This window comes from Carassius auratus, chromosome 27 (genome assembly GCF_003368295.1).
Source record: "Carassius auratus strain Wakin chromosome 27, ASM336829v1, whole genome shotgun sequence".
Classification (NCBI taxonomy): Eukaryota; Metazoa; Chordata; class Actinopteri; order Cypriniformes; family Cyprinidae; genus Carassius; species Carassius auratus.
In genome coordinates this window covers 15647226-15669955 of record NC_039269.1, presented here as the reverse complement: position 1 = coordinate 15669955, position 22730 = coordinate 15647226, and the positions used below count along the sequence as shown (strand labels likewise).

Here is a 22730-nt window from a genome sequence, read left to right as displayed (position 1 = left end):
ATCAGATTATATAAGTACGTACATCTGGGGGTCATACTGGTTTTCTGTAAAGATCAGCTCTATGGTGCGGTCACAGTTTTGTCAAAAGCAAGTTGCAACTGATTACAAGGCAGAGGAAACAAGAAGTTGTGGATCTTTGGTAGAAATAAGCTTGTGAAACAATGAAACCAAGCAATGGATGCATCAAGCGGAGGACGGAGCCAATAAACGTGCTGGTGTCCCACTGCCTTGCTCATGCTGGCTGGACTAGGCTACTCCCATTGGCCCAAGCAGAACCATCTGTTCCCTTGAGAGGGGGCCTTCCTTGACAGGAGGACATGACATCACAACATGCCAAGAGCAGCTTGTGAGCTCCGCCTGGCTGTGGAGGGCATGTGTGGTGAAAACCACAAACGCATCGGAGGAAGGAGAGATGTGTCACATATGGTTGCTGAAATAGCTCGATCCATCCCTCAAAGTGTCACTAAACGTCTGCAAAGAGGAATGAATAAAAGGAGGTCTATAAAAAGAATTTTTTTTTGTATTTTATGTTGTTTGTTTTTTTCCCCCACAGACATGTGTGTTATTACAGAAAAGAGGGGTTCATTGGTTGAAGTTTTAATTGCTGTTTTACTATAAATACATGTGTGACGGAAAAGAAAAGAGATCGAAGTTCAACAAGAAGAGCAAAGGAACAAATGAAAGAAAGAGACATGTGTGATGCTTGCTAATCGACAACTTCTTTGCTCGTAAACATCTCTTACGGGTCTCTTGCATTAGTTAAGACAAATCTAGGAATACATCCTCACCAAGTGTTTGTCTCACCAAACGCGACTGGGCCAACAGCGTCTGATCTTTTAATTAAACAATTCCACACCTTTAGGGTGACGACTGACAGTCATGTTAAATATTGCTCTCAGAAAAAGGTTGAACAAGCTTTTTTTCTCAACATCAGGAAGAAGTGACAAGGCTTTTGTGTGTATTGAAGATTTCTAGAGAGAGATCATGAGGAAATTAACATCTGCCTGCCTGGGAGAGGCAAGTGTGAGCATCTGTCATAACATTGGATGTGCGTGCTATAAGTGTTGATGGTAGGAGAAACTATTAGACAACACCAAAGTGGGAAAATTGTGTGTGAAAAGGGTTCAAAAGACAGAGGAGACACAACAAACAAAAGAAACTAAATTAAAGTACCAAACAAGGCCAGTTTCTGCAGAGAATGAACTCTTGAAGGAAAATCACTTTTTGACACGGTCAGAACATTTTATACAAATTTTACCTTTGGGGTACAACAGCTTGTCAGTGGGGCAGTACTCTCACAAACCTTTCTGCGGACGCACTAACAAGGAGGCAGAGATATTTTAAGCAGTTTTACTCACCGCCTGTGGTTCCAACACACGATCGTGACCCTTTTTCGTTGGGATTGCATCATCCTTAAGAAATAAACGATACTCAAATCCGTCGTCAAACTGGGCTTTGTTTGTAAAACAAGCATCTTCGAAATGCAGGGAACAAACAAAAACACTTGCACAACTCTGTTGATGCTCTGTAAAAATAAACTCCATCCACTGGTCCCTTAATGCTGTTTCTCTTTTGGTAATCTGTGCAGGGTTGTCTTGCCCTGGCAACCAAAAAACACTTCTTTTGTGACTTTTCGCGACGCTCTCGCTCTGATCAGTGATTGTCTGTGCTCAGCCTCTCTCTGCTCTGCTATACGGGAGCGCGCGCTCTTCCGGCAAACGTGCCCTTAGGACCCATATAAGGAAATTCCGCTCCATCTAACGTCACACAGAGCCATACTCGAAAAAAACTTTCCGAAACTTGTGACAAACCGGAAGGAGTATTTTTGGAACAGAAATACTCCTTCAAACGTACAACTTAATTTTTGAAACTTTGTCCATGTTTAGCATGGGAATCCAACTCTTTAACAGTGTTAAAAACTCAGTATGTATGAAATAGCATTTCACCCCCCCTTTAAGGTACTACTATGAACCCTTAAGCAGTATTTAAGGTACAAATGTATCCCTGCAGTAACAAGCTGTTGTACCCCTACAGGAACAAATTTGCTAAATTTTTCTTTGAGGTGAAGTAACAAAACGCCATTAATTTTCAATGAGAGTTGGCAATTTCCGTAAACATGAGTGAAAAGCTCAAAATTTATGAAATGAGCAGTTATGGCGACTACAAATGAGAGTGCAGATAGTGACCTTCCACCCAATACATCTGGATATTGTTGTTCAAAGATAGCTTTAGCAGGAAAAACAGTAAACTGGGGTGCCAAAACCTGTTCTTGGAGATCTACCTTCCTGCAGAGTTCAAGTCTAACTCTGCTCTGTTTCCAAAGATCTTAATTAGCTGGTTCAGATGCATTTCATTAGAGTTGGATCTGAATTTAGCAGAAGGGTAGCTCTCCAGAAACAGGATTGGGCACCCCTAAACTATGTAGGTAGACAACATTGCTCCTGGAGGACCACCTTCATACAGACTTCAGTTCCAACCCTGCTCCAACACAACTGCCTGTTATTTTCAAGTAACCCTGAATATCTCGAATGTGTGAATGTCACTGAAGCTAAACTTCAGGTCCTCAAAAAGCAGGATTAGCAACCTCTATAATTAATCCAGCTGCACCAGTTGAATAAGTTTAGCTATTGTCCTACCTCATACTCCTGGGAAAATCGAAGGGCATCGTTGGCCTTGAGTCGCTCAATGTGGTCTGCTAGCTCACAGACAGAAATAGGCGGATGTTCCCTCATTCCTAAAAGAGAAAATAAGACAACGAGAAGTGGTGAGCACATCACACCTGACGCATTGTACCATTACAGCGGGGAGCGAGTCTTGTCAGTTTTGAGTTGAGGAGGGCACGACATAAAGAGGTCCTTCTCGCACCTTGATGTGACATGATCCCTCTGTGAGATTTGTGCTGACATATGTTGTGTATGCTTATGTCTATCTCCCAAACAAGCTCTGGATTTCTTGTCTGGGGGGTCATCTTATTGCCAAAAAACATTTCCCTGCCACTGTCAGCCCCTGTGAACGTATCAAGGCTACATGCTCAGCTGGAACTGAGGATATGTTCAGCCTGTGTGTTGTTTGATGAAGAAAGGAGGGGGTTCGTAATAGAGAGAACCTGTCATTAGGATTCCAGTGGTTGAGGATGAATGAGCAGGACTGAGATGCTTAATGGGACATGGTTGGGTATGATTCCCCATTATGAGTTCATTATGCCCACAGTGAGCTCAGTAATGTCTGGACGAGCCCCCTGCCAGCTACTTCATGCAACAGTTACTGCGAGACAGTGGGCAGCAGGATCATGGGGGCACTCTCTTAATCAACCACACCGACGTGATGCCAAAAACTGGTCTGGTCTAGATTGCTGTCATATTTTACATTTCTTTGGTGGAATATGGGATGCAACACATATAAGTTTTATCTGTGACTTTTCACACATTTTATCTAAAGTGAAAAGTCAGAAGAAAAGTTTTACAGCACAGGTAAGGATACTATGCATGTTAATGCTCAAGAGTGCATGTCAATTGGAAGTGTCCATAAGGAACAACTTTCTAACAGAATACTGAATACTGTATCCTGAATAGTTTGTAAATAAATGTCCTACTCCTTTGCCGTACTATTGTTCTAGTTTGTAGCAGAAAATAGTACACATATTTCATACAGTATATTCAGACACATGGCATCATATTTTAACAAAAATAGCATTTGTCATTTACATATAATTATCAATTTTTCTTGCACACAAATGAGACAAATGAGACCCCTAGTATTACAGTATTGTTCAAAATAATAGCAGTACAATGTGACTAACCAGAATAATCAAGGTTTTTCGTATATTTTTTTATTGCTACGTGGCAAACAAGTTACCAGTAGGTTCAGTAGATTCTCAGAAAACAAATGAGACCCAGCATTCATGATATGCACGCTCTTAAGGCTGTGCAATTGGGCAATTAGTTGAATTAGTTGAAAGGGGTGTGTTCAAAAAAATAGCAGTGTGGCATTCAATCACTGAGGTCATCAATTTTGTGAAGAAACAGGTGTGAATCAGGTGGCCCCTATTTAAGGATGAAGCCAACACTTGTTGAACATGCATTTGAAAGCTGAGAAAAATGGGTCGTTCAAGACATTGTTCAGAAGAACAGCGTACTTTGATTAAAAAGTTGATTAGAGAGGGGAAAACCTATAAAGAGGTGCAAAAAATGATAGGCTGTTGAGCTAAAATGATCTCCAATGCCTTAAAATGGAGAGCAAAACCAGAGAGACGTGGAAGAAAACGGAAGACAACCATCAAAATGGATAGAAGAATAACCAGAATGGCAAAGGCTCAGCCAATGATCACCTCCAGGATGATCAAAGACAGTCTGGAGTTACCTGTAAGTACTGTGACAGTTAGAAGATGTCTGTGTGAAGCTAATCTATTTTCAAGAATCCCCCGCAAAGTCCCTCTGTTAAAAAAAAGGCATGTGCAGAAGAGGTTACAATTTGCCAAAGAACACATCAACTGGCCTAAAGAGAAATGGAGGAACATTTTGTGGACTGATGAGAGTAAAATTGTTCTTTTTGGGTCCAAGGGCCACAGGCAGTTTGTGAGACGACCCCCAAACTCTGAATTCAAGCCACAGTACACAGTGAAGACAGTGAAGCATGGAGGTGCAAGCATCATGATATGGGCATGTTTCTCCTACTATGGTGTTGGGCCTATTTATCGCATACCAGGGATCATGGATCAGTTTGCATATGTTAAAATACTTGAAGAGGTCATGTTGCCCTATGCTGAAGAGGACATGCCCTTGAAATGGTTGTTTCAACAAGACAATGACCCAAAACACACTAGTAAACGGGCAAAGTCTTGGTTCCAAACCAACAAAATTAATGTTATGGAGTGGCCAGCCCAATCTCCAGACCTTAATCCAATTGAGAACTTGTGGGGTGATATCAAAAATGCTGTTTCTGAAGCAAAACCAAGAAATGTGAATGAATTGTGGAATGTTGTTAAAGAATCATGGAGTGGAATAACAGCTGAGAGGTGCCACAAGTTGGTTGACTCCATGCCACACAGATGTCAAGCAGTTTTAAAAAACGGTGGTCATACAACTAAATATTAGTTTAGTGATCCACAGGATTGCTAAATCCAAGAAAAAAAAAATGTTTGTACAAAATAGTTTTGATTTTGTACAGTCAAAGGTAGACACTGCTATTTTTTTGAACACACCCCTTTCAACTAATTGCCCAATTGCACAGCCTTAAGAGCGTGCATATCATGAATGCTGGGTCTTGTTTGTTTTCTGACAATCTACTGAACCTACTGGTAACTTGTTTGCCACGTAGCAATAAAAAATATACTAAAAACCTTGATTATTCTGGTTAGTCACATTGTACTGCTATTATTTTGAACAATACTGTATGTATATTTAGAGGCTAACAGCACAATAAGCTGCACCATGAGCACATTAAGTGAATACAGCACAGGCTACATTCATGTTAAACAGCAAGTTAATTAGGCAGTGAAGACCTACAACCCAGCATGCAAAGCAGGGAGAAGCAAATTACAAGATGTCTTGAGTTGAAATGAATGTCCAAGGTCATTCAAGTGAAAATGTAACCAGAAATGTATGGATAAGGGTCTGGAAACATAACCTTACTGCTACATTCAAGACAATGGCAGGAAATAAAGTTTCAACAGGGCATGTGTGTGCTGTACATAACACACACTTGCAGTTAATGCAGGTACAACACAAACTGCCTCAGATAAGGGTGTTTCTTCAATTAGGTCCAATACTGTACATGCATCACAGGAGAATTCTGTCATTTTTTTCTTCTAAAACATTCACCAAAATATCATTTTCATCACTTAATTTTTTTTTTTTTATCTTGCTTTTTCAGAAGGCTATTTTCATAACTAGTGCATCATGTATCCTATTTAAATCATATGTTTACATACGTTGTATTATGTGTGATATTTATTACCTTAATTTTTTTTTTCATCACACATCATGTTTGTAATATTAGCAAAATTGCTGGTTGTAATTGAAAATGATACTGCAACTGACGGACATTCATAAATGACTCATTATTTTCACAAATAAAATATTAAATAATAAAGATTAAAATGGCTTTTGTTTAATTTAACCCTCTTTTTAAATTCAGTTTTATAAGTGATAAAATCATTAATATTAAGTTGGATTTTCATATTTATTTTAATCTTGACATAAGACATAAAAAATTAGGAAGGCACAAAAAATTTTTTTCTAGTTTTAATGTAACCTTTAAATAAGCAACAGAAGAAAAACCTTATAATAAAAAAATCCCCCCAAGGCATAAAAGTATCTGTAGTTGAAGAAAAACCCCTAATTGAATATACCATCACATAATTTGTCCTCATAAACAACACAATCCGGTGTTTCAAAAATTAATCAAACGCTCAAATGTGAAGTGCGCTTGTCGCCACTCCGCTGCCATATGAAAACCGCTGGCTGCGGCAGCGGGGATTCACGGTAAGAGAGCTGTATGGCTGTTTTGCCTGTGGTAATTATGTGCTCTTCAGGACTGAAAGGGTCTGTAATAACCTGGCTCGACTGCCACCGCTCCGCTATTAGAGGAGAGAGAGGCAGGCCTGACATTTTCTCTTAGCGTCACAGATCTGCCTCTCACTCACCTTGGGAATGGAAAGCAGGAAGGCTAATTAACAAAGAGGGGTTGAAAGAGTGCAAGAGGCCTTTGGGTGAATTGAGTCCATATAAGACACTCCAAGGAGATGAGACAGTAAATGGAGGGACTGCAATGAACAGCTGAATTCAGAGCAACCAAATTACAAATAGTAATATGAAATATTGTGCTACATTACACTTTCCTACAGCTACTGCTAATTTAGTAGACTCACACTAAACGGTCAAATGACCTTACACCTTACACTGTTCTAAATCTTCATTTTAAAAATTAAATAGCTATATTGCAATAAAGCATATTTATTACAAATGAAATAAAATAAATAATAAACAACCAATCACATAACAGCATTTCTGAAGAGCAGCTTTCATCTGGCTTTCAGATTCAGTGTTATGACTGAAAGTGCCTCCTCTCCTCTCTCATGTGCTGCGTTTTTACGGCTGTTGTGGATGGGCTGTGAAGATTGGAAGATATGTACGGCAGTAATAGATCATTCTGATTACAAAGACACTCTGTCACTTCAGTCGCTGTCTGCCTGCATGTGCGCATGCATACATATCCTGTTTATGCTAAATGACACATTCGGTGGCATATGCTTGACGCGTGTTTGTGTACAGAAAAAATAATATCAGTGTTACTGAACAAGATACAGATGATATAGTACAATGGATGATGTGCATGCATTGCCTTTGTAAGGAAGAGGCTGATTTTGTCCTTGTGCATATGGTGATAAGCTCAAATATCACACATTGAGTCAGAGGAAAAGTGTATGCGTGCATATGGTGGAGAACACATGGGGCTCTGGCAGACTGGTAGTGTGTGCCTACAGTACATATGGTGTGTTACCTGGTGTCTGGTAGTTGAGTCTCCTCATTTCTACAGGATCAGACGAGTTGGCCAGAAGACAATCCTTCACACCCCCAGAGTGATCATCTTTCGGTAGGGGGGACGCCCTCTTCCTGTAAGAGCAAAATGGAGTCAGCATGAGTGCTTCTGTTGACACATTCAGACCACGTCAGACCCACCAACAGAGAAGGCCAACAGATTCAGAAGATTTGAAACGGATAACGGAGTTTTGAGGGATGGGACAGTGAAATGTGGACAAAGCATCTCCATAACCAATTAACATCTTTTTTAAAGATGTTAATTGTACCTAAATACCTAAAAGTGTTGGTGACTCAATACATGATTTATGAAAGAGAAATTGATTGGACAAAAGATTTAGTCCATTATATTGAAAAATATAATTCAAAAGTCTGGGGTCAATATATTTGTTCTTTCTTTCTTTTTTTTTTTTTTTAAGAAATTGATATTCTTATTTATCCCGGATGCATTAGACTGATTAACAATAATTTACATTTTTACAACATTTTAACATTACATTTTTGTATTCAACATTTATAATGCACTAGATCAGCATATTAGAATTATTTTTGCTGGATCATGTGACACTGAAGACTGGAGTAATGGCTGATAAACATTTAGCTTTGCCATCACATGAATACATTTAAATTCATTAAATTCATCAATTAGAAAATAGTTTTTTTTTTCAAATAAAAACATTTCACAAAATGACCATTTTACTTTACTTTTTTTACCATCTAACTAACTCCAAACTTACACTAAATGTTTGTATTATCTTTAAATATAATATAATATAATTTAACTGGCGGTGTCAATCGATTATTCACATGACTGTCATGAGTTAACTTGCGATCAATTGCAACTTAATCACATATCTATCTGTTCTAAATGTACCTTAAATTAATAATTTTCAAGTTTTTAATACTCTAATCAACATGGGCATGGACAAATATGGATTGTAAGCAAATGTAAGCTTATTATTAGTAAAACCAGTCAACATGAAGCATGAAGACCAGACATGTTTCAAAGGTCATAGATGTTTGTCAAGGACTTGATCATGTATATTAGACATATGAAAAAAGAACAGAAATACCAGGTTCTCATTACTTCCCTTTCTTTGCACTGCAGCAATTTACTTACAGAAGCAAGTGTTCTTGTGGCTCAGTGGTAGAGCATTGCCTTAGCAGTGCAAAAGGTTATGGGTTCAATTCCCAGGGAACACACATACTGGTAAAAAAAATATAAAATAAAATAAAAAAAAAATATATAGCCTGAATGCACCGTAAGTCGCTTTGGATGAAAGCGTCTGCTAAATGTAAATGTTATGTAAAAAGCCTGATTACATTTCTGCACATCCTGGCAGCTCACTTCTGCTGGACATGCTATACATTCATTATTTATTATTACATTTTTTGCATCTCTGTTCCCACATACTGTATTTTGATGCAGCTAAATTCTTAATAAAACAATTTTCACTGATATATTTTACTGATATCTGTTTCTATAGTCAATTTTTTTTTTACTAATATGAAATAGTTACTGAATTAATAACCAGCTCTCCCATCAATATGTTAATCTGCACAAAAATCCTTATTTATAATCGAGCCGTCATCTGATGAAATCAAACACACATAAGATAAAGTCAATAGCTGTGCTTTGATTTTGGCTATACATTCATGTAAAATTAGAGAAGCAACATAATATCTGTTTTAACTGAAAGCACTGCTCCTCTCAGCTGCTTGCTGAACATTTTTACATGCACTTATTTATTATCTGTATAAATGCACATACACACGCACACACACACACACAAACACACACATATATAGTATGACTACAAGCCACAAAATTCCAAGTTTGTTTTCATGAGGTCTTAAAGACAACAAATTAATCAGCCTAAAAAGCACAAGCTTCATTTCCTGTTAAAGCCTCACTGCTTTTAGAGCACATTAGGAATTCCCTTTGGGATACGAAAGGGGTCAAAGTGATCCGAAATAAAAGCCAAATAGCATGTTTGTTCAGCGCTTCACTTGAATCTGTTTGCAAGCTCACTAAATATTCAGGGCGCGACGCTCCTTGTTTGTGGGGAAAACAAGGCGACTAGGTAATTAGCACATCAGCTGGATGGCACAACACCGGTAATTACGCCACTGTAGCACCTGCACTCCCAAGAGCGCTCTTCCAGCAGGTAAAGCTGTCGTGTATACATACACACACACAAACGCAGAACATCTGTCAGTGGAAACCCATCCTCAGACACACGGACACAAATCCCTAACGAAAATGGGAGAGCCAACTGCACAGGGAATTTCACATCTCACTGCACTCAATTTGTAAGGTTCTGAGCACAGTTTTCTAGCTTTCATAAAGCCCGAAGAGCTCAAATGAGGCTGACACCAGCGAGGCAGGCTGCACCGAAGGCTTTACAGCATATGGCGTTTAACAGAGCTGGGCTAATCACTAGAGCACTGGACACATAGCCCCTCGCCTCTTATTGTAAGTACAGTAAGTCTCAGCACGCTTCAATTATTCAGTTTGGAGTTAATACATATACACCAGAGGCTAAAAGGGTCCATTTGTACTGGGTTCAGAATAAAACGCAGGAGATAAAAATAACAGAAAATGGCCATTTTGCCATCGTATGTGCGTGAGAGTGGTATTTCATACATTAGGCAGTAAGAAGGAAGGGGAAAAATGAAACCGAACAATTCGCTGGATGGAAATGTCAGCTTTGAAGACAAGAACATTTCTATTTCGGCAGCCGCCGGGCTGGCATTTCCTTTACAATGGGCCATTCAGGGCTCAGGTGAGACAGCAGAAAGGCTGACTGCACACACTCAGTCTGAGTGACCTTCAGGAGGCGGTGAAGGACAGCACGGACAGAATCAACACGGCACAGCAAAAAAACTAAAAAACAAACAGAAAAAAACATCTCCAAGAATAAAACGTCACGATCACAACAGCAGGCATGCACCACTGTAACGACGTAAACCCAAAGCTTTTCAACGACAGCAGGGTATGAAGGTGAACTAATGTTAATCTAGATTCAAAAAGCTGAGCTCTTTGGATTGGTTTTGGATGATCCGAACGGATAGTCATTCAAAACAACATGCTAATGTACAGTAACGTGCGCGGGCACACCTGCAGACCCTGCAGCCTGTGAAGAGCGAGACAGATGACACTTCTGAAATGAACACTGGGACTGAATGACACCTGGCCATGATCTGAAGGTACCTACCTCTCCTGTTTGCTGCATTTGTACGGAGCGGAGGAAGGAAGAAACACGTGATTAGAGGCTGACAGATACCCAGAGACCTGGGACAAAGTGAGTTGTGTGGCTAACTTCAAAAACGTCTTGCAGTAATCTGACTTTGTGTTTGAAGATGGTAAATTAAAAAGAGAAAATGAATGGGTATTAAATGACTGACTGACACAACCTTAGCCTTTGCTTCAGCTAATGAATATTAAGTAGGTGATTCAACATCTTTTCTGCCCACATCCAGGGACGAAGTAAAAACATTATGACAGTTTTGATTTATATGTACAAACACACAATTATAGGTGTACCCAAATATACATGTCAGAACCATATTGGTTATCGACCAATCTTAGAGATTTTTTTTTTCATTTATGGAGTTAAAAAACAACCTCTATTCAAAAAGCCCCTCTTTTTTCGATCTTGTTCATATAACATATTATACACTTTTTTTTTTAATTTATGTACAAACAGATACATTATTTTTACATTTAGCTTACTTATGCCATCATCTAACGTTCATACTAATCATAAAAACGTTGTCAAATGTGATGTTTAGCTAATCTCAAAATTAATTATACTGTGCATTTCCTAAATTCACTAGTGGCTTTAAAAATAACAGATTTTAGCACTGAATTTAGTACACAATTTTAACACAAGCATTTATCGATTACAATAAGAAATTATTAATATTATAAAAATATTAATACTGTGCATCCCTAAATAATTAAATGTTAAAAGCAAAAAAAAAAAAAAAAATGTGATCTCATTTGTGATCAGATTTAGCAAAAAGCTATTGGCTAGTTGTGCAGCGTTACAGCATCCAGTGGCAGGGACACCAGTTACACTTTAATATAGGGACCAAATCTCACGATTAACTATTTGCTTATTAGCATGCCTATAATTAACAAATTGGCTGTTTATTAATACTTTATAAAGCACACATTCTACATGACCATACTCTATATCTCTAATCCTACCAATACCTAAACCTAACAGCTACCTTACTAACTATTAATAAGCAGCAAATTAAGAGTTTATTGAGGCAAAAGTCATAGTTAATAGTTTGTTAATAGCGAGAATCGGACCTTAAAATAAAGTGTGACCGGAATGCCTGTTAGCAACAGACAATACAATACAGCTACTTTTGACCTCCAGTGACAGCACGACTGTCAGAGTGAACAGGAGAAAGAAAGTTAAGGCCAGTTATCAGTTCTGCGGGCGTACAATAGAAGAGCTACTAGCTGGACTATCGGGCTCGCAGCGGTGGGCAGTGGAAGATGACAGCTTTTAGAATAGCATCAGCAGGGTGTGGCAGCACAGCCACATAACCGCTCGCCTGCCGAGACCGAAAGCTGACGCCGCCGTTTCGCTGCTTCATCTTCGCTTGGGAATGGCCTCAATCTGAGTCACTGCAAGGCTAAAAGAGTCCTGTAACATCAGGGGGGCTGAGATGGTGGATTTGTGTTGAACGCTGAGAAAATCTGAGCAAAACAAATGCAAGGTTTGCTCTGAAGTAAGGGATTTTACAAAGACGGGCTGGGGGGAGCATTAGTCAGTACTGTATCAGCGTTGTGAATGGGACCACCGGGTCACACCGCTAGCTACATGTCTGCCTTATTCGGCTGAGTCAAGATGTCATTATGAATAATGTCCTCCTTTTGTTCTCTCCGTGGAAAAGCTAGCTAAAATTAGCTACATCTTGTTCCGCGTACAAAGCAGCCCTGAATTCAGAGTCATGCCGACGATGTGTAGGGGTGCATTTCATCTAAAAGGAGACCTTCAAAGAGGCTTATATTTGTATTACCATCACATCTAGTAAACTTTGAGAGAAATGCGCTCACAAAAAAAAGAAAGAAAGAAAAAAAAAAAAAAAACAAGTTGGCCACACTTCACATCCCCTCGAAAACTGGGGCAGTCATTTAATAGAATATAGACATAATTACATGGAATTATGATTAATTAATCACTGAGAAACACCCCTTAAGAAATTAATTCAAAAGACAAATTGAAATACCATATTATAAGGAGGAACGAGTCTTATTTCATGAAGTCTTATTTACTGTTGTTTAGCAAACTTTTGTGTGTGAAATCCAGTCATTGCAATAGGGCGAAACAAGTTCCCCACGAAGATTTCACAACAGGTTCAGGGTAATTTGCAGCGTTGACCATAACAAAGCTTCTTGCCATGCAAGTGACGAGTGAGCTGTGTTTCATATATTGGTATACTATTTACAACAAATACATCTTTTGCAATGGCAAAAAAGTTGTACGCTAAGGAAGCTGCTGCTGGAAGGAAGGAGTGGTGGGAAAACTCTTGCTCACCTCTTGAAGAGCAGGATGGCGATGACTATGATGACGATGAGCACTACTGCAAGAACGGGGCCCATAACCCAAAGCATCTCAGGCTGTTCCACACTGGGCTGGATAACGGGTATATCCGGCACGACGATGGGGTCCGAGTATGGGCTGGCCGAGAAGGTCCGCTACAGCGAGAGAGAGAGAGAGAGAGTTTGAGTTAGTCCACAGAGAGTTTAACAAGCTACACAATAATTATGTCTGAAGAAAAGCCAATGAAATCTTGTGTATAAATAACCCTTATTTGTATATTCTTTGCTGAAGGCAGCGCTGATTTAATAATAATAATAACATTAAAAACAGTAATACTGTAAAATCTTTAAAAAAAAACAATTACAATAATTGTTACCTTTTAAATATAATTTATAATCCTAACACACACACACAAAAACAATAATAAAAAAAAATACTGACCCAAACAATTAAACAGTATTGTATATTATATTAATTACATCATGACACTTTCAGTTTTTGAAATCAAATTTTTTTAAATCCCTCCCAATTTCTGGGTTTTCCAGGAATGGTTTAACTTTAATTAAAAAAAACAAAAAAAAAAACAAAAAAAATTAAGACGATAAATGGCACATCCTCACATTTGTCTCCATGTCAGGCTTGGTATATTCCCTCTAAACCCTCGCCATACACACATTCACCTTTGATTAGCATAAGTCACATCTCTGAGTACATGTGACCATGTAGAGGAAGATTCACACACACACATAAAAAGAGGAGTTTGTGTGAGAAGAACATAGAGGGAGAGGACCTATGCGCGTTCTCTCTCTCTCTCTCTCTCTCTCTCTCTTCTCTGTGGCTTTGATAAATGGAAGCTGAGGAGAGGAATCATATCCTCTTCATTAGTGCTCAAACCATGGTGATAGTGAGCTGGCTGGAGGGAGGGAGTGACAGGAAGAAAAAAGAGCTAGTGTGAAGGGACTTAAATGAGACATCTCCCTGCTGTGCCTTCTTCCATGCACACGCCATGGGTAAGGTTCGAATTTTGCCTCACAAACCGCTTGCCCAAAAAAAAAAAAAAAAAAAAAAAAAGAATAAAAGGAAATAAAGGAAGGTGAGAAAAGATGGGCCTGTCACTACCGCTCTCTTTGTCTGCTTTGGGAGAGGCAATCCACATGGACACTATTTCCCTGAGGGCCAAACCCCTCCGCCTTCATCTTTTTCTCTATCTCTCTTCCTCTCGCTTCATCCCGTCGCACAGAGCGGGGCGCCATAATCCGGATCACTTGCTCAGCTCAGCTTGACAGACATTAATTGAAGAGATAAGCAGGATATTAGCTGGAGGAGAGTCATGAAGTCATGAAGACTTTGCGTTATCGCCACTGCTGATACGACAATCTCACTGTTAATGTGTATGTGAGCGTGGGTGGTTATATGTGTGCGATGTAGCGGAAATATACATTTCACTGCATAATTGTGTCTTTTCTTTATTAACCATATTGGAAAAAAAACAGGTCATTAGCTCGAGCTAGGTTTTGGAGCATCTTTTTTGCAGGTTGAAAGTTGGCTACCGGCTTTTAACGACTCAATTTACCAGGTTTATTGGGTTTGTCAACTACCAGTCAACTTAATCAACCCAGCTAAACCATGTAAAACCAGCACCACCTTTTGTATACAGTCATGTAGGAGAGGATTCTGGACCAATGAGAGTTCTCTGTGGGCGTGGCTACACAAAGACAATTCAAAAACAGAAATCAAGTACCGTATTTTCCAGATTATAAGTGCACTTTTTTTCATAGTTTGCCTGGTCCTACGACTTGAACTAAGAGAAATGAACCAAGAGAAAACATTACCTTCTACAGCCGCGAGAGGGCGCTCTATACTGCTCAGTGCTCCTGTAGCCTACACTGAGCAGCATAGAGCGCCCTCTTGCGGCTGTAGACAGTAATGTTTTCTCTTGGTTCTTGGTTCTAAATAAATGCAACTTATAATCCAGTGCGACTAATATGTTTTTTTTCCTCATCATGAGATATTTTGGACAGATGCGACTTATACTCAGGTGCGACTTATAGTCTGAAAAATACGGTAATCAACCGAATGTCTTATTATTAGCTGATTGTCATGGTCAGGTAGGCCAAACATTTAGAATATTAAGGAAGAGATTTAAATGATTCTTTATGCTGGTTAGGAGACTATGTTAAGCTGGTTTTACAAGGGTAAAGATAAATGCTTGTCCGATATAAAAAATTTTAATAATGTGAATCATAAAAAAATTAAATAAATAAGAAAATAAATGAATAACAGAAAAGGAAGGCAATTTCTAAATAAACCTCTTTTTTTGTAATCTATACTGTACTTCTGCTCCAGCTTCTCTAATCTCAATGCTCTGCACTGCAGTGCTGTGAATATTGTTGCTTCGCTTATGATAAATCGTTTGTGATTTTCCTCATTTGTGAGTCACTTGGGATAAAAGCTTCTTTTGAATGATGGAATATAAATGTTAAATGTACAATTAGCCACATTACTGTATTACATTAATGAGAATGACATTTTTCGCACTACAGTAATGAGTATTTGAACATAAATGCCAGTTTTAATGGTCCTAAAATAGGCCTCTTTTTGTGTAATAAAACATAAGCTAGACATTTCTTTGTGAGATGCCCCCATTCAGAGCGATTCAAAAATCTTGTTTTTATTCATTTTCAGTGCATTTTCTACTGATGTTTTAGAGGTGAATGAAACGACAGCACTCGACTGCTTCCTCTGGCGCTTTAACACAATTTGAGTACGATGTGTTAAAGGAAGTTAACGTCACTAATGTGTTTCATATTTCCTACAGACAAGGACAAAAAAAAAAAACCACAAGAAAGCTGAATACTAACTAACGCAAAATCCATTGAGCGGATAAGGATGTGCGTGCGTCCTCAGGCAGAAGAGGAACGGTTAACGACATCATCTCAGCGCTGGGGTCTCAGTGCGGGCATTCTGCTAATGTAAACACTTTATCTGGCAGAAACAGCTCGGCCGCCACAGGCCCTCCTTCCTAACTCCACCCGCCAGCTGACACTTTCTCCCTTCCTCTTGGTTCTGTTTTTTCCTTCTGCTTCTTTCTTTAAAAGTTCACTGTTCTCTAATGCGCCTTTTCCTCTCAACATCTCTCTTTTTTTTTTTACCTGGCAAAGTGCTGTCTCATGCTCCCGTTTAACGTAACCGCTTAAGCTTGCTTGTCCGCACTTGTTTAAACAGATTCTGTTTACACATTCGATCTATCATCTGATTTCACACTCCTCTGGGATTGTGTATGTGCCATAAGTGATGCTTGTGCAAAGCTAATATGTAGTGCTGAACAAGAGATGAAGTTGACTCAAGCTTCAGAATGAGAAGCCTACGACCAACTCCTTATGCTTAATAAATAAATAAAACAATCAAGCAAGTTTTGCATGCTAAAGCTGTTGCTGGATAAACATTATAGAAACCTACTGGATACTTAGGTTTACATTTTAAATAATACTTATTATTTTTAATACTAAGTATTATTTAAAATAAAAACATTGTTTTGTTTTTTAAATATATTAACTTTTTATGTATATATTTAATATATACAGAAACTTACATAATCTTATACAATCTTGAATATATTAATATTATTTATATTCATTTTTAATTTAGATTACGAAATAGGATTTAGTCACACTATATTTTGTACATTTTGTGATTCATTGGAAAAGCACTATTTATGCCTAGTCATATTCTGTAGTTTCAACCCAAAACCTATATAGCATAACTATTTTAACTAATGCTGTCAAACACTTAATCGCAATGAATCGCATCCAAAATAAAATATTTTGTTTACAAAATACTGTATATGAGTGTGTATGGGATATATATATATATATATATATATATATATATATATATATATATATATATATATATATATATATATATATATATATATATATATATATATATATATATATATTAAAATACATGCATGTGTATATTTAGGAAAAATGTTGTTTATATATTGACTACGTAAATATAATATACTAATATAAATATGTATACATGTAAATATTTTCTAAATATATACTGAATGTGTGTGTATTAATATGTACATAAATAAACAGTACACATACATAAATTATGTAAACAAAATGTTCATTTTGGATGCGATTAATAATGATTAATCGTTTTTCAGCACTAATTTTAACGTACTGTATATATTTAAATTTGAAAGGTTGTTTAATTTGGTTGATTTATTAATTTAGTTTGTTAAAATTATTACTAGTATTATTTTTAAAAAGCATTTGGTCACATTTTATTTGGTAAATTTTGCCCACATCTGAAACATAGTGATTTCATTTCAAATATTTATTTTATTTATTATTACACGCAGTACCAGTCTGTAGCTTTAATCCCAGTCCTATACTGTTCCTTCACTGCTTTTCAATGGGGCTGTGTTTCTGTGCTGAGCTCCAGGCTTTATATGCTCTAAAGGCCCCTGTGCTGGAGCTCAGCTCATATCCGAGCTGTTCATTCATTTCCTATGACAGCTCCGCAGCAGGAGAGCTACTGGAGAGCCAGATCCGAGGGGCACAAGAGCATTAGATGTGGGGCATTGGCCATTCCTCTGAGATATTATTCTCTGGCCAAGGACAAATGGCTAGATTTGTTCTTTTGAACCTTACACACTCATCTAATCATTCTTAAATCATCAACGTGCTTGTTTAATCTTTATTAGTTAAAGAGGATTCCAGGTAGAGTCTCTGCAGATCAGGGTCACCTCATGGAAGTCCGAGGGAACGGCTCAGGCCGGAAAGGTTGACGGAGTTAAGGAAGGGGAAACAGGGCCTTTGAAGTGCTGAGTGAGGAAGCTGTCCTCTTCTTCTCATAAAACATGGCAGACAGATTAATGCCTAAGCTTGAGGGATACTTAAGAGTCAGCTTCAAGGGAATCAGGACAAGCCTCCTTGCTACCAAAGCCCTGCCACACAAATCCATTCTCCTGCTCTTTCCACAGAGTCGAGATGGAGGAGCTCAAAGTGCCAAACACTGCTGACGCTATCATGAGAAGAAAATTATGAATATTTATCCAACTGGTCCTCTGGAGGTCTGGGCTATAAGTTTCAGAGACGATTATTTTCACGGCTGTGAGGGCGCCGAGTTCGAATCTTTGATTTGTTAGTGAAGCAGATGGAAAAATGGGGCTGAGGGAACCGGCAAGGCGTTTAAGCTAATGCTAAATTTTTTTTAAAGCTTATTGAGCTTTGCTGCTTATTAGGACAAAGCTTTGGTAAGACTCACAGAATAACTGCTTGTGCGCCTGCAACTCAAGCTGAAATTTTCGGAGAAGCTTAAATACACCAAATCTACAAATGTACGTGTAGTTTCCACATTGTTTGACCAAATTACAAGCCGGCGTAGTACCTGCTTCTCATTGGCAATAACTGGGTATTGGTCCTTGAGTTCAGCCATGACAAAGCACTGATAGTGGTTGTTAGGAAGGGGACGGTTGTAGAAGCCATTGTATGTCTTTTCGTCGCCCAGGGTGAAGGTGTCTGGGAGGGAGGCCAGCTTTGCGGCGATGTACGGCCTAACAGTGTCCGTGTGACGTCGTCTCCTGAGCAGAGCTCCCTCAGTAGATTCCAAGAGCTGTGGAAGAGGTCAGGCAGAGATGAATTAGTGGAGGACAACAGACAAACAACAGTGATATTTGGAAAACTAATGATAAATTAAAAAGACAAGACTTGGAAGCAGACAGTTTACTACTATTCTAATGACTGCTAGTTGGCATAGTTGCACAGTTACTTACTGTTAGTAAAATGTGTAAAGTGGACTATCAAAATAAAGTGTTAACCTGAAAATAATAATAATAATAATAATAAAAACAGGGATATCTCACCTCATCCAGCTCCATCTCGTCAGGATTAACCCATTTACGAGATGATGCAAGAGACCCGGGCATGACAACAATGTAGTACCACCTATACAGAAAACAACAATATTAGCATTTACACCTTCACTACTCTCAACTGCACTACAGCAACTTTAACAAGTGTCACTATTTACACCAGAAAAAGGCTGTAGATCTCAGCTGGTGGGAATTGAAAGTGGCCCATTCCAGGTGTGTGAGTGTGTAGAAAAAATGATGACTTGCTTTCTGGGAAATAGCTCCAGTTAATCACCTCAACACTACTGGTTTTTAATAATCAGCTCTATCTTATCTGAAATGAAGCACTCAGAACGAGCTGTCAGGTGGTCCAGACAAGCATAACTTTAGGAGAGCGGCATTCAGCTGCTCATAATAAGATGAGGCTTTAATTTGGCCCGAGTCTGATGCAAGAGGCATTTTCAAAATCAGCTCCAAGAAAAACTCCATCTGTGCTTCAGAGCTCCGCCATTTACTGGAGAACGAAGCGCTGTGTCTGACACGAAATCCCACATCAATCAGCTCTACTCCAAATGCCAATCTTCTCCAAGACTTTCTTATCCTCAACACTCTGGTACAATCTTTTTACCAATCAAATAAATGCACTATGGAGCACAGCCCTGTTCTTCTGGGATTGGCAACAAGTATTTTTTTTGGACCACAGTGCACCAGGTTTTGTCAACAGCCAAGACGTCAGAGAAGAAATCTCCCAGCTTGCGGTTCGCTCGCAAATTAGTTTCATTTCTTTTTAGGGAACATAATTGGCTGTGGAAAAGCGTGACTCACAAACAACATGTTCCTCTCTAAGGACAAAAACAATCTCCACTTTTCTTCCATTACCTCCTCATTCATGAAAAATTAAGTGTTGAAAATTACATATAAACATAAGTGGCCTTTCTCATGCATAAATTATGATGACACATTTAAGTGGTACGATAACTGAAGGGCCTCCACCCATCACCAGGAGCTCCTGTGAAGAGCACTCAGCCGTAATGATGGGCTCTCTGTGGCAAGAACATCAGAAATGAAGCAGGATGTGTTCCTATCCTCCATCACGACAGGCTGCACTCTAAGTGGTCTCAAACCAAGCCTCAAACCCTCAGCTAAGATAGAATACAGCCTGTCTGCCGGCACATTCTCCACTATTGATTTCTAAGCATTCCATCACGATTCATCCTTCGGCGCACAGCTCGGAGGAGAATGAAGTGGAAACACGTTGATGTCACTTGAGCCCGACAAGGACCTTCTGGTAGTTCGAAAAATCAGCCGCTTTTTCAGGAGAAGGTCAGATGTAAAGCTGAATACAGTAGGATGACGTTACTTTGGGTTTAAAGAGAAGCTGGAATCTGCAGCGTTGGCAGGATGGCTGTTTGCTGAGGTGGGGAGATTTAGTCTGAGTGTTCAGTTGGGGGGGGAATAATTGCATGGTAATGGTGTGTGTGAGCTACACTGCAGAACGGAAAGCATGCCGTCATTGACCCGAATGGGGCTGCAGGCATAACTCCGAGCAGCATCACTGTATCTGTATGGATTTATGAGGTTTAAATAGAGGCAAAGTAGGATGAATAAAAGAATAATAAAAAAAATACATTTTTCATTTAATATAAATTTAATATCTTTTGCACCCAACTAAAAATATATCCCATTTTCTTTGCATGTTTATATAAACTATTCTAAAAAAAATAGGGATGTAACAATATTATCAATATTGTGATATCACAATATGTCGCGATATTATCATGGTCACATGACGATACAATCATGACCTATTTGGGTTGTCATAGTCCTAGAGTACTAACCTGACAGGAGCTGTGGTGGGCACTTTGGGCAGGTTAATGGTGAGTTTACCATTGCTGCTCTGGTCTGTTGTGAACAAGACAGGTTTAGTTTTGAACAGGTCGGGTGCGGTACGAATGGAGACCTGCTGTTGCAGGCCACCAGCGCTGTTTCCCCGGCTCATCAGCACGAAGGAGTAATTAGTGTCTGGCTGCAGTCGTGTGATCAGCTTCCTCTTGAGGTTGCCCTGGACTTCCACACTCTGCTGGTTATAGAGGATCTGCAGGAGGGAGAGGTTCAGTTTCACTCAGTTGCACGGCTCACTAAATCTAATTTTCGTTCAGTTTCATTTAAACAAAGAGCTGATTGCATAAACAGACTTTATCTCCACGCAGCTGCTTTTAGCGATGGAAACCGTGTGCTGTTTTCTGGGCTTGGCCCATCAGGATATTACTGTTATGGTCTTACACGGTGGCTGGCATGCAGAGACGCCACACAGACTGTCTGTCAAGTTCACTGTAGGCCAGAGACCTTTCTGACAGACTTTCCACAGCGTTTCTGCATTCTGACAAATGGTGTGACTGGCAATTTTGCTAAAGCACATGTGAATTTTAAACCTAGTAGGTAGGATTACATTTACATCTGTCGCTGTGTAATCCCTCTGTATGGGAATTAGACAATTATATAGTCAGCTCTCGAGTGCATGCATATAACAACGGTACACAAAAAGATTGTGAATAATATATTTTAATACAAGGAACCTTTGTCTATGTATGTGATTAGGGTCTTACCTTAAAAGGCACTTGGGATTTGTAATTTTCTGGTACCTCCCAGGTGAGAAGGACCGAGGTTTTCATCACAGCTTTGACACCAAAACTTGTGGCAAATGCTATTAGACAGAGAACAGAGGTTACATAAACATATATTTAAAGCTCAGGGTTTGAATAATGTATGAGGTAACATTTAAAACAAAACAGAGCTTCTGAAATGGTTTCTGTAGGGACTGCTTACTGATCTCTTGTTGTGTGAAATTACTGACACTGCAATAAAGTACTAATATCTTATACTTGCATCATTTTTTTAATAAAGAAAGATATACAGCTTCTGTCTGAGGCTGTTGTGTACAATGGGAAATCAGCTTATTTGTTGAGAAGAATATGAAGAAATAGTGACTCTAACCATACATCCTCCTCCAACATGCTATTCAGCTTAGATTTTACTGTTATTTCTGTATTATTATAGTATTTTATATATTTTTTTAATTATCACTTCTTTTTATATTTTCAGTTTTCTATTTACATTTTAGTTTAAGTGATTTGATTATATTCTTTATTGCTCTCATTATGTCTTTTTTATGTTTCAATATAAGATTATTATTATTTTATTTTTTTGTAATTTTAGCAAAATAACTCTGCCAAGGCAACATTTCTACATTTTTCCACATTTTTAAATCGATTTATTCATCTAATATTTTTATTTCACTTATCGAAAACCGTTTTTAACAACTTACATTGTAGTTAATAATTCGAAACACAATCATTCAGTTCTTTCCGTTCTGTTTTTCTCAGAACTTGAATGATCACAAAGTGGAAAAACCAAGGCACATTTTTCCATTTGCCTTAAAAAACAGACCACCCAATGTGAAGATAATTAGATTTTTTTCACAGTGCACATTTATCACGGTGTTAGCATGAAAAAAAAAAAAATGGCTATGTTATGTCAAGCGTGTGTTATTGCAGAAAAAATAATAACATTTAGTTGGTTATCTAGTGATTTTTCTGAGACCAACAGAGGACACGTAGATAGAAATGAACATTCCAGTGCTATTTTCTGGCCACAATTTCTGGGAACATGAATAGGTATGTAGTATGTGAGCATTTATGCACTGTATATCATTAAATAAAGTGTATGAAGTGCATTATAATTATGTTATGGTGC

At 38.5% G+C, this 22730-nt stretch overlaps 1 protein-coding gene across 15 annotated transcripts in view; it reads right to left on the bottom strand.

Moving 5' to 3' along the window:
• Positions 1–22730, bottom strand: part of ptprfb (protein tyrosine phosphatase receptor type Fb) — a 188379-nt gene that overhangs the window by 17926 nt on the left and 147723 nt on the right. For 9 of the 15 annotated variants that reach the window (XM_026206114.1, XM_026206113.1, XM_026206117.1 and 6 more), the window contains 8 exons: positions 21584–21681; positions 20816–21072; positions 18990–19071; positions 18515–18739; positions 13100–13260; positions 10757–10768; positions 7501–7613; positions 2637–2734 (listed from right to left, as the gene is read on the bottom strand). In XM_026206114.1, coding sequence (XP_026061899.1) covers positions 2637–2734; positions 7501–7613; positions 10757–10768; positions 13100–13260; positions 18515–18739; positions 18990–19071; positions 20816–21072; positions 21584–21681 — 1046 coding nt within the window. The remainder of the gene's footprint in view (positions 1–2636; positions 2735–7500; positions 7614–10756; positions 10769–13099; positions 13261–18514; positions 18740–18989; positions 19072–20815; positions 21073–21583; positions 21682–22730) is intronic. The other 6 variants (XM_026206115.1, XM_026206127.1, XM_026206118.1 and 3 more) reach the window with 1 other exon arrangement.